We start from the raw sequence: 12,764 nt of genomic DNA on the forward strand, positions 1-12,764 counted from the left end.
AAATAAATATACGTTAATTATATATTTATTACTTAAAATTCATAAATTCTATTTAAATATAAATAATGTACGTTAAAATATATTAATAAAATTTATAAATTTACGGGGGATTACAAGAATCCTTCCCTGTAATTTTTTTCTTATTATTTACTGCCCTTTTCTATTTATTTTGAATTTTTTTCTTGAAAATTTTATTTATTTAGTTATTTGCACAAACATGTACAAATTATTTTTGTAAAATATTATTTAATTATTTTCATTATATACGTAGTACATTTTATTCCACAAAAATATATTATACATGTATATCTATCATATTAACAATTTGTACTTTTAAGTTAAACAATTAAATATGACAATGTCCTTATTTGCCATTTTACATATTCAAACAGTTAACAACTATTTACCAAATACTTTTATAAAAACTGCTAATCCAATCAGCTAGTCAAAACTGCTAATTCAATCCGCTACAGCTAACCGCTAAGCGTTAATCTGAAATGATTTCACTCCCTCTCAGCCTCTCTTCCTTTCTCTCTCAGCTATTACTATATACTAAAAGAGACACCAGGAATGACACGTGTCATCTCCTGGTGCAATCCTTAGTATTTTCCTTTTTTAAATTTTTTTATTAAATAATAAATAACTATAAAATCGAATATAAAATTGTTAAAAAAATAGGTAAAATTTAGTTTACGAATGATTGTTTACAAAAAATAACGGATGAAATTTCATATAGCATAAAAAAAATTAAATTCTCTAAAAAATAGAATAAAAGATAATATAAAGAAATCTAAAAATAATGTGTAGTTGGGGTACCTAAATTTTAGGAGAAAAAAAAAATATCAATTAGATATTGTTGAGATAAATACGTGAATAAGTATTCAAATTTTAGCTTCCAAAAATATAGGAAACAACAGCAGCCAATATATTTAGATTAAGTAAACAGCCAAATCGTAAAAAAAAAATTAATTACTATATACTAAAAGAGACACCATGAATGACACGTGTCATCTCCTGGTGCATTCTTAGTATTTTCCTTTTTTAAATTCTTTTTTATTAAATAATAAATAACTATAAAATCGAATATAAAATTGTTAAAAAAATAGGTAAAATTCAGTTTACGAATGATTGTTTACAAAAAATAACGGATGAAATTTTATATAGCATAAATAAAATTAAATTCCCTAAAAAATAGAATAAAAAATAATAAAAAGAAATCTAAAAATAATGTGTAGCTGAGGTACCTAAATTTTAGGAGAAAAAAAAATATCAATTAGATATTGTTGAGATAAATACGTGAATAAGTATTCAAATTTTAGCTTCCAAAAATATAGGAAACCACATCAACCAATATATTTAGATTAAGTAAACAGCCAAACCGTAAAAAAAATGAATACAATATGTTCAGATTACAAAAACAACCAATAAAATAAGGATGGCTAAAAAAAAAAATACCGTAAAAAAGACAAATACAATATGTTCAAATTACTTAAACAACTACAAAATACTGATGGCAGTGGGTAACAACTTAATAAATAAAATTACAAAACAAAAATATTCCCCAAGTTACCTACTTTGTAGGTAACAAATAAAAAATATATTCTACAAAACAGAAAATTTCTTAAGTTCGCTGCAAAATAGGAATGCATAGAAAAAAATAACATAAATATCTTTGAAAAGATTACGTACAAAAAGCATTTAAGATTAAAAAATAGGTAGAAGTTAGAGATATATAATTAGGCGTGCAACAAAAAATATAAAATACTCCCTGCTTATCCAGTAATCCCTAGAATCTAGAATAATCACAAAGAATTAGGGTTACACCTAATTCAACCAGCCATAATCAGCAGTATATATACTCCCTACTGATCCAACAAATATTATCAAGCAACATTATAAACGTCATTTGTGAGAGAGAAAAAATGGCACACAATTTAAGTCTCATACTGAGTATTAATCTATCCATAGAAAACGTAACGATACAAGGGTTATCCGACTATGGACAGTTCCTGCCTTCAATAATCCGAGTGAAACGTATACTATTGAAATGGTTTTACTAGATGCAGAGGTAATTCCATCATTCATACTGTGCTATATTCAATGTTAATATCGTGAAATAATATGTTGCAAACTATTTCTTTATTTTACTTTTTATTATATACTAGGTAGGCAAGATTCAACCTTCCTTCTTGCTAACCCCTTTACCGTCCATGTCAGCAAGAAAACCGGTTTAATTTTTTTTTATAAAATCTACAATAAACCGCTATCTTAAATAGCGGCTTATAAAACCGCGTGGTTTTGTTTTAAAACAAACCGACATTTGAGTTCGCTGTTTGTACCATAGAACCGCTCATTCAAATGGTGGTTTGTTTTATAACAAAACCACCATTTCAATTGGCGGTTCTAAGCTGAACCGGGAAAAAAAGTACTTTTTTTCTTCCATGCTCACGTGGACGGTATGGAGGGAAATAAGTTAGAAAGTGACGTATTTTGAGAATTATTGGATCTTTAAGCAATATTGAAGGAAATCTCTCAATAATATATCCATATTTTAGTATAAAAAATTAAAATGGTTTCATATTCATGTATATATTCATGTTATTAGTAGATATATTGTTCTACAACATCTCAAATTAATAATTAAACGAAGTATTTGAAAAGTGGAACATTAGTGGTACGGAAATTAGATGGATATGAATTATTTTTTAACAAAAATATGTATAACATCTCAATAATTTTGGATTATCGTGCATTGCACGGGTCCTATACTAGTAATATACTAAAAGAGAGGAAATCAATGTGGTGATGACAAATGTCACTCATTGATTGATCTCTCTTTTAATTTTAAAAAATAATTAAATTAGAGAGGATATTATTGATTGCCATTATAAAACTTAAAGATTTTCTGAATATTCCATTCTTAAAGATTCATATATTATGATAAATATTCTTTCCTAAACCTATAAAAACTGATTATATTGTTATTTAATTAAAAAATATTCATGTCACTATATTATTTTGACTTAGCTATGTAAAATATATGGACATATATTTATGCACGTAATCAAAAGCTTAAGTAATTATTGCAGGAATGTTTCGATTATCTACGCTATTATATACCACGTAATAAATTATGGAAATTAACTTGCATAAAATGCTAATATGTTACTTGGTTACTTAAGCTGTGAAATTGGAAATTACAATATTGGCGAACAATTATTTTATTAATGTCGTTTATCATATATAGTAAGATAAAACAATAGTCTCCAATATAATTAATATAAGTGATACGAGTGCAATAACCGAATTATGTCATAGTCATATATACATAGTAGATTTTTGGTGTAGTATTCAATTCGTATATGGTGAATTATGATTGCAAAGAATAAAATGCTAATATGTTACTTGGTTACTTAAGCTGTGAAATTGAAAATTACAATATTGGCGAACAATTATTTTATTAATGTCGTTTATCATATATAATAAGATAAAACAATAGTCTCCAATATAATTAATATAAGTGATATGAGTGCAATAACCGAATTATGTCATAGTCATATATATATATATATATATATATATATATATATATATATATATATATATATATATATATATATATATATATATATATATATATATATATATATATATATATATATATATATATATATATATATATATATACATAGTAGATTTTGGGTGTAGTATTCGTATATGGTGAATTATGATCAATGTTAATCATCTACTATTAACCATCTAAACATGCATATTTAGGGCATTTATATGCGTAAATTTGCAATCATGACGTTCATTGCCAATAGTATGTGTAATTAAGATCTTTTGTTTACATAAGCTAAGTGTGTAATTAATATCAAACTATATAAAAAGTAAAATATTTCCTAAAATGATAATTCATATTGCCGTGAATAATCATGATCATCTTAAAGTATTCGCACAACTATTTTCTAAAATTTGCTTAGCTTTCCCATATGACTATCTAAAGATATTTGAATTACCAAATACTACTTAGCTTTGTATGACTATCTACACCATTTACCAATATCACCAAGTATTGACCTCTATTCTATAAGGGAAGATGAGATGATTTGGTGTCCATGTAAAAAGATTAAAATGCACCCATTAAGTTACTAATTAAACTACATAACCTCTATTATAAATAAGAAAATGACTTAAATCAAGAAAACAAATAAGCATGTCGACAATATAAAGAGGAAAATAACAATAAAACTTACAAAAACCCCCCTATAAAAAAATTAGAGTAATATCAAATGTTGAAATTAAATTCTTTGATTGATTTTGTCATTTAGTATACCATACATTAAAGCATAGAAGATGCCATTAAAATCTTAGCTCAAAAAGCAATGTACAATCAAAAATCAACACAAATTCATGAAAATAAGGGGATAAAAATAATTTTCATTTTTTTATTCCTTTCAAATTCTACTAAATTTTTTATGTATTTAATTTAATTCAAACTTATTTTATTTCATCTCAATTTGCACTTATTAATTTGTTGACAAAAGTTGATAAAACTAATACGTATTACATTTTTTTTAATTCAAAAACATGGTAAACTTAATTATTTAAGAGTCAAAATCACAGTGTAAATAGTAAAGGGAATAAAGTACTTAGTTTATCCCTCAAATTCTGCAATTTAGAACCAACAATATAAATTTCAAAGGACATGCAATCTTTCACAAAACCAAAAATGCAAGAACCTAACATGTATGGACTCAAGTAAATTTTGAATTGACTATTAATTGCAATTGAATGTGAATGAAGCTAATTAAGAAAATAGTTGATTATAAATTTTATTCAATAAAATTTTAATTTCAAACAAAATCATATTGTTAAGGAGTAATTATTTATTTAAGGAATAGACTTAAATTAAGCAAAGTAAATAAGTTTAATTGAAAATTTAGAAAAATAAGAAATTAAGGAAATGATCAATAAAAACAACTTATGATAAAATTTTCTAAAAAAAAATATTAAAATTAATGTTGAGATTCCTCTCAAACCAAAACAATTAGTCAAAATTGTTAGGCCGGCAAAAAATGGTGGTAGTATTATAATAAAATTATTATATTATTAATAAGTTTGCACAACATAAATATTTTGAATATGTTATGTAAAGGATTGCAATATGTTATGCATGCATCACACTTTATGATCGGGCGAGTTTGGTTTTAGGTTGGACCGATGACGAAGATAGACATAGATGATTGACTAATATTGACTAATAAATAGAGATTTTGTGTTGATGAGCGGGTTTGAGGATATCATCTACCCCACCTTGGAGATGGAGCGAGTTTAAATTTCTTGGATTTGAATACACTCACTATATCCTAACCATGTATGTCACTATTTAAATAATTTTATCAACACAATCAATTTTAATACCCTGTACTAACCTTATGTCAATATATTCAAAAGTTAGCTGAAAAATAAAGTAAATTATCTACCGAATACAGGGATGTTAAATTGTTTGCGGATTCATCTCATGGCCGAGCAGGGATGGAGGAAAGTTTGGTGGGTGATGTGGTTAAAAAATGTATGATCCAACGCGGGTGATGAAGCGATGATGGATTTTAGATTGGACCTGCCTTCCTTGATTATCCTCCATCTAATTCATTATAAATATATCAACATTTTTTTACACTCCTTTTATTCCAATTTAATCGCCGCACTTTCTTTTTTCGACCGTCAATTTGATTTTCATACTTCTTTTATGGCATGAACTCACTAATATATTAAATCTCTCTTCTCACTATCAAAATTTAAGGTCTCACTTATTCTCTCATTCACTTCAACTACTTTTGTGTTTAAATATAATAGATAAACCAAAATCTACTTATCATATAAAACTCTGTGAAAACTTAATGTGGCGATTAAATTGGGAGGGATAGGATACTATCCTATACATTATGTAGTATAACGTTTTGTTTATTTACTCAATTACTCTAATTAATCAGATAACCGAATTGTTGAATTCTCTAGAAAAAAGATTTAAAATTCAAAACACTCTTACCGAAAAAAATAGGTGAGTCTAGGGGAGGGTTTGAGGTGGATGTGGATACACTGGTGGGTGTTGGAGCAGAGATGAATTTTATTTTTTACCCCTCGAGACGAGGATGGGGAGGGGTGACTATCGTTTCTATCACTGGTGGTGGCGGGGATGGGGATGAAATTTTTTCGACGGGTACGATGTAAAGGTCGCGCCCCGTCTCAACGTCATCTCTAGAAAAATAAAGTAAATGGTGGAGTTATGTGTTAAGGTCGGATAATGAGGCAGATGAGACGAGTATTAAGGTAGATATAACTATCGAAGGGAATGGTGGATTAAAATAAATTTAATTTTGATAGAGGTGATGAATGATGACGAATATAATTTTGTCCCTGTATCCTTTTTTGTTTTATTTTTTTAATAAATAAGACGAAAAATAGGTTAACAAAAAAGTTATCCATCATTAATTTTAATTAGCAGAATATCTATGACCTCTATTATGATGATTATTATCTACCACTATAGTTTAAATTCATATAAATTTATATTTAGATTACAAACCGTGCGACTATACTAGTCTCTCTAGTTAATTTATTATTTTATATTCAATTATCTCTCGTTAACACCAAAAATTAGTGTTTGATAAACATATAAACATATTCTTGGTACACTAACATGGGTTGATGAGGGGTAGATAAGTAAATAACAAAACTAGGGTTTGGGTGTGTTAATTTCTGCCTTCTTTCTCTCTTATCGTTTCACCCTAATCTCCCTTTCTCCCGCAGAATCGCAAATTCGCAACCCTTTTTCTTCAATACAGAGAGAGAACGATCTTAGCCGCAAAAATGGAGTCAGCGGGATCAAGAGGTTTGAGCCAGAAGGAGCAGGACATCCAAATGATGCTTGCCGCCGATGTTCACCTCGGCACCAAAAATTGCGACTTTCAGATGGAGCGTTACACCCACAAACGTCGCTCCGACGGTCTCTTTCTCATACTCTGAGTTACTGAGTTTTATTATCATTACCCATATAAATTGTCTTGCATTTAATGATTAAGATATAAATCTACATTCTTTTTCTTCCGGGGTTGTTGTATTTTGTTGGTTTATATGATTTAAACAAAACCATATGATTTCCGATTATCTGGAGTTGCTAATTTGTGGTTTTACTGGTTTCTGAGTGATTAGTGAGATAGAAATTGAAGTTGTGATTGATGAGATTTATAAAATAATTTCAATGCTATTAAAAGGTGTAATTTTGCAGTTGCTTATTCCCAAAGAAGAGTGTGGATGTAACTATAATGGAATGCTGTTATTGTGCTCATATTAATGCTTTGCAAACGTGTAGTTTTGAGTTTATAGTTCACTGTGTTTGTGTCGAAATTGTAATTCGAATTAGTAATGTGACAACTACATACAGCTAGAGATAGGTTACTTCTAGTTGTAGATTTACATATTGCTTGTATTTGCAGGCTATATGGGTTTTAACATGTTAATTAAACTGAATTCTAGGAAATCTATGATATGGGAATGCTAGTTTAGTCCATATCCTCTATGCATTAGGATTTTACCCATGCATTTACAACCGTGTCAATTTTCGATTATTCGGGTCTGCTGAAACCGGAAGAATTGAGATTACTGATCATAGGTTTAGGGTTGGATTTTGAATTTAAATTTGAAGACTGATTTATCCTAGAGTGTGAGGTACCTAGATGTTGTAGAATTATGTGTGACAACACCTAAATACATAGCCCGTTGTGGTGATTTTTCCTTTATGTTAAATTATACCACCATACTCTTATCTCTCATTTGTCTGGCTATCCGTAAGTTCAAGCAAGCTGCAATCTAACAAAAACATATTTCTCTTGAAGTGTGTTAACATGGTATTGTTAGTGTATTAAAGAAGTTTGGCAATATTTTCCTTTTGTAATTGGTGTGTGTCTTTTGATATTTCTGTCCCGCCAATAGTTTAAAACATCTGTGGATAGTTGTTTCCTTTTGCACGGGTTTCTCTAATGTGTATCTATCAGGGTTCTAAATATTATCAAAATTCCTAATTGAATTTATATCTATCTTTTAGAGTTGCTACAGTTGTTAATCTGACAGTATGTAATATCAGGTATTTACATCATAAATCTGGGAAAGACATGGGAAAAGCTTCAATTGGCTGCTAGGGTTATTGTTGCTATTGAGAGCCCTCAGGACATTATTGTTCAGTCAGCTAGACCATACGGTCAGAGAGCTGTGCTGAAGTTTGCTCAGTACACTGGAGCCCATGCTATTGCAGGTAGACATACTCCTGGAACCTTCACCAATCAGCTTCAGACTAGTTTCTGTGAGCCTCGTCTGCTCATTTTGACTGATCCACGTACTGATCATCAGGTTATTGTCTCATGCCCTTTGTCATAAATTTTTATGTTTCATCATTCATTGCCGTCTTATTTAATTCTTCTGATGCATACGTTTTTCATTGACATATTTGCAGCCTATCAAAGAAGGTGCTCTTGGGAATATCCCTACCATTGCTTTCTGTGACACTGATTCCCCAATGAGATATGTTGACATTGCCATCCCCGCTAACAACAAAGGAAGGCACAGCATTGGTTGTTTGTTTTGGCTACTGGTTAGAATGGTTCTCCAAATGCGTGGATCCATTCGCATGGGACAGAAATGGGATGTGATGGTAATTTTAGATTTCTACTCTGAGTGGTTCTTGTGTCTTAGTCCTAGATTGTTTTTCCTCCCTCCTAAAATGGTCTTAGAAACATGTTTTTTTAGCTGATTTTATATGTATGTCTATTTTGTGTAGGTGGACTTGTTCTTCTACAGAGAGCCAGAAGAGCCAAAAGAAACAGATGAGGAAGAAGCTGTTGTTGCTGACTATGGTGACTACGGTGGTGGTGCTGCTCTTCTCGGAGACACGTGGGCCTCTGCTCCACTTATAGAAGGAGTTGCTTCAGGTGCTCCAATTCCTGCAGTTTCTGACGTTGAGTGGACTACTGCTCCAGGTAATTAATTCTTTTGCTTCTTAGATAGCCAGAAATTTCTTGTTGTAAGTGTTGATTGTGAAGGTTTTTATAGGAAAAAATTAGTTTTCAAATTTGGTCGTTCTAAGATGATATGTGGAATGCATTCGTTTCCCGAGTTAGTGGATACATTATTTCACATATACTTTTCAATTTTTCATACATATATATAGTGCATCTCAGCCATGGCAGTTGTTTTTCAAGTTTCGAAGTTCTTACCCCCTTTTGAAAAATCAGAGGAGGTATTTGAAATAGACTCTTGACAGCGATATATGCTGTAAATGTGAAACCTGGTTATGAAAACTTGTGGAATTCCAACGTGAACAGGCAATGAACAAACTTGTCAACTGGGTATCAAATTCTACATAGAGAATTAGGAATGACTATTCTATCATAGAGAAGAAATAGCAAATCATAATAAACTTACGTCCGGAAGATAATATAAAAGGGCTGGAGCTGGACTCTCGGATGAAATATACAGAATCTCTATTCTCAGGTTTTTGCATAGTGAAAGTATGTTAGAAGAAACTTTTGTGTTGTGCCTAAAATGATGGTTTTTGTTTGCAGCTCCCGTTGCAGCAGCAGCAGTAGCAGTTCCAGAAGCTTCAATTTCCGAAGGTTGGGAAGAGGTTGCTGCTCCACCTGCTACTGGATGGCAATGAGCGAATACTTCAGAGGACCCTGAAATTTTGCCGTTGAATTTAAAGTTTACACACTTTGATACATTTCTAGTTGTAGACTGTCAAGTAATGTGACCAGTGATTGTAATTCAATCAGTGTTTTTGTTTTAATGGGGTATTTTATGATCTTTATGGAGAAATGAGTTTCAGAGAAGCTTAAAGTTTGTTTAATCTGTGTCGTTTTATGTTTCGGGTTAGTTTAATCTGTGTCTTTGCTCCCAAACTTCACCACTCCCATGCAGCCCCACGCAAAACACAGAAAATAAACCTATCTAAGACAATGCAGAAGATTCAACACACTGAGACACTAACTATAATGGAGTGCGTGTAAAAATACAACATCGTACATAACAATTCTACATCATCTTCAGGGGGGTTTTATTCGGCGTCCTCATTAGCTAAAAATACCCTCATTTTTTTAATTATACTAACTTCGTTTCTGAAAGTTCTTTACGCTTTCCGTTTTGGTCCGTTCCTGAAAGTTCTTTACACTCTACATTGTTTCCATTTTTACTTTCATTTGGCCCACCATAATTTCCCAACTTACAATAGTGTAATATTAATTTTCATTCTCACAAATCGAGCGGCGGATTGGTTAGCCAATCGGGGCGTCGCACATTCTAATGGGCTCGTTTATCTTGATACTATTCCGGCTGAGTTCGGCTTAATCTTGGAGGAGGACATCAGAAGAGTAGCTATGCCTCGTCTTGTGCCACCTTGAGATTATTTAGTTTAGTTTTTAGCTTTTTCTTTCCTTTCGGTCTTTTTGTTATTTTGAAGCTTCCCTTCTCCTTTGAATCAAAAAAAAAAAAAAAACATTGTTGGACAATTATTAGTCACTCATTTTTCATTTGTTATCTCACCATCACATGTTCACCAAAATTATTTAATTACCGTGCAAATAGTAAACGTAAAGATCATTTAGGAACGGAGGTAGTAGTACGTATTTACCCCTTTAAAAACAGATTTACCCTTCAGTCTTCACCTGCTGCTACCCTTTCCCAAAAATTCTGGCCACCAACAACAAATATGTTGTATTGATCTGCGTTTTCTGCTCCCATTCTTCCGTGACCTTGTGCTAAGCAATTCCGATACCCCTGCTCCTTTCTCCGTTGTGCTTTGATAAACATAAACATAGATATAACCAAGTTGAGTTGGACTTTGATGTATTTTGAATTTTTTTAACTAATAGTACTAAACATGTAGTAAGTGAGAGGTAGAGGTCTAGAGGGTACATGAGTTGTACGTGTTATAATGGGCTGCCTCATGACATTTGTTCAAGATAATCATCAACAAAGTTTGACTAAAACTAAACATATAAACATGACTTGCATACTTTTAGTGGTAGCAAAAAGAGGGGTTGTCGCGATTTGAATTGGGTTCAATTCAGCTGGAGTTATCAGGATAAATCATTCACATTTATTTTAATCTGTAAATTAGTTTACTATCTGCCTTGCTCTAACAAGCTTGGCCTAGTTTCATTTTGGGGCCCTAGTACTTGTAGAAGCTTGGCCAATCCCTGTTTGGTAGAGGGAATAAAGAAAGAGGTGCGAATATTACGGGACGACTTTATAAGGAAAGCGGTGAGAGTATTCCGGATCGAAGGAAGTAATTGGTATCACATAACTTTCTGCTGCTACACCAAGCTTCGTTTCATTTTGGGGCCCTAGTACTCCTAGAAGTTTGGCCAATCCCTGCTTGGTAGAGGGAATAACTGGATAAGGATTTACTATTTCATGAATTGGGATAAAATGAGGGATAAGGATAATAATTAAATCCTCTTTAGCGCTCCATTAGACATTCCATACTTTGTAGCTACATCAACGCATCATCATGGTTCGCCTATGCTGCTCCGTAGGGCATAGGCGCGTAGCTATCTCCTAGGCAAAGTACGGAGTACTCCGTAGCCAGGACATTACATGTATGGCCTTCCAATTAAGGGCCATGCATATCATATGGTAGTAAATTGTAATGGTACCTTTCTAGCCCGGGCCGGGCAATCGATGCTGTTGGACCAATCTACTCGATCTCTAGTCTCTATTATATAAGTGAAGATGTGAGGTTATTTTAGTAAATGACCTTTTGGTGTCTTTCTTGGATTACTAAAATACCCTCCACTCTTATAGAATAGAGAATATAATGACAACGACCTAATAAGAAAAGCACAAAGAAGAATTTTATTCAATATAGCACCTTAAATAAATTTCTTATCATTTTAATCAATCTGTTTATATGCATTCGACTCTATCTAACTTATATGTTTATTATATTCACATGCATCGCACTTATATTATATTTTTTATATGTTATTTCAGGTTTAAATGTAACAACACAAATCTATTTCTTATGGTGCGTATAAGATTAGTAAAGTAATAAGGTGAGACAGTTTGGATATATTTAATATTCAACTGAATAGCAACCAGCACGTACTCCCTCATTGGATGGACTCAAGCCTCAAAGGCCTTGTTTACATTTTCAACTAGGCTTTTACAGGGTTCGTTTTTTCGCATATCTGATATGTGTGGTAACACACATATCAACTAAAAGACAAATAGCTAAAAGACAAAAAAGGAAGTACCATTCATATAAAAAAAGTACCATTCTGTTAAAAAAAGTACCATTTGTGTTTAGAAAAGTACCATTTAATTATTGTTTTGTCATTTTTCCTTTTTTGTCTTATGTTCTGATATGTATTTTCCCATACATATCTGATATGTATTTGTACTTCCTCGGCTTTTACACGAGCCTCCATAAGAGGATATTTCTCAAACGATGATTGACGACCATGCCACCACTTTCGACCAAGTGAAGAGCATACATTCTTATTTTCTCAAACTGTCACTAGCTAAGACACTAGTGAACGTGAACATATGATTCCAGGGGCAGAAAATCAGACTTGATTGTTAAGGGATCTAAACGCGAGTCCAAACTAGTAAATATTAGCTTGATTTATTTATATATTACAGGAGGTCATGACATACTTTGGCCAACATGAAACCTCGCCCCTGGACATGACATTTGTAACATTTGT

At 31.6% G+C, this 12,764-nt stretch overlaps 1 protein-coding gene across 1 annotated transcript; it reads left to right on the top strand.

Annotated features, from left to right (window-relative positions):
* The first annotated feature begins 6,766 nt into the window (after positions 1 to 6,766).
* Positions 6,767 to 9,904, top strand: LOC110795105 (40S ribosomal protein Sa-2). The gene is made up of 5 exons (XM_022000087.2): positions 6,767 to 7,009; positions 8,147 to 8,409; positions 8,513 to 8,710; positions 8,837 to 9,035; positions 9,621 to 9,904. The coding sequence occupies exons 1-5, from the start codon at positions 6,874 to 6,876 to the stop codon at positions 9,713 to 9,715; spliced, it is 891 nt and encodes a 296-aa protein (XP_021855779.2). The 5' UTR covers positions 6,767 to 6,873; the 3' UTR covers positions 9,716 to 9,904.
* Positions 9,905 to 12,764: the final 2,860 nt, after the last annotated feature.

This window comes from Spinacia oleracea, chromosome 1, assembly GCF_020520425.1.
Source record: "Spinacia oleracea cultivar Varoflay chromosome 1, BTI_SOV_V1, whole genome shotgun sequence".
Taxonomy (NCBI): Eukaryota; Viridiplantae; Streptophyta; class Magnoliopsida; order Caryophyllales; family Amaranthaceae; genus Spinacia; species Spinacia oleracea.

Bases quoted from the DNA above. Each gene is read 5' to 3' on its own strand.
- LOC110795105 (XM_022000087.2), top strand. From the start codon at position 6,874: ATGGAGTCAGCGGGATCAAGAGGTTTGAGCCAGAAGGAGCAGGACATC. The intron at 7,010-8,146 runs GTCTCTTTCTCA...ATGTAATATCAG, and splicing joins CCACAAACGTCGCTCCGACG to GTATTTACATCATAAATCTG. The intron at 9,036-9,620 runs GTAATTAATTCT...TTTTGTTTGCAG, and splicing joins TGAGTGGACTACTGCTCCAG to CTCCCGTTGCAGCAGCAGCA.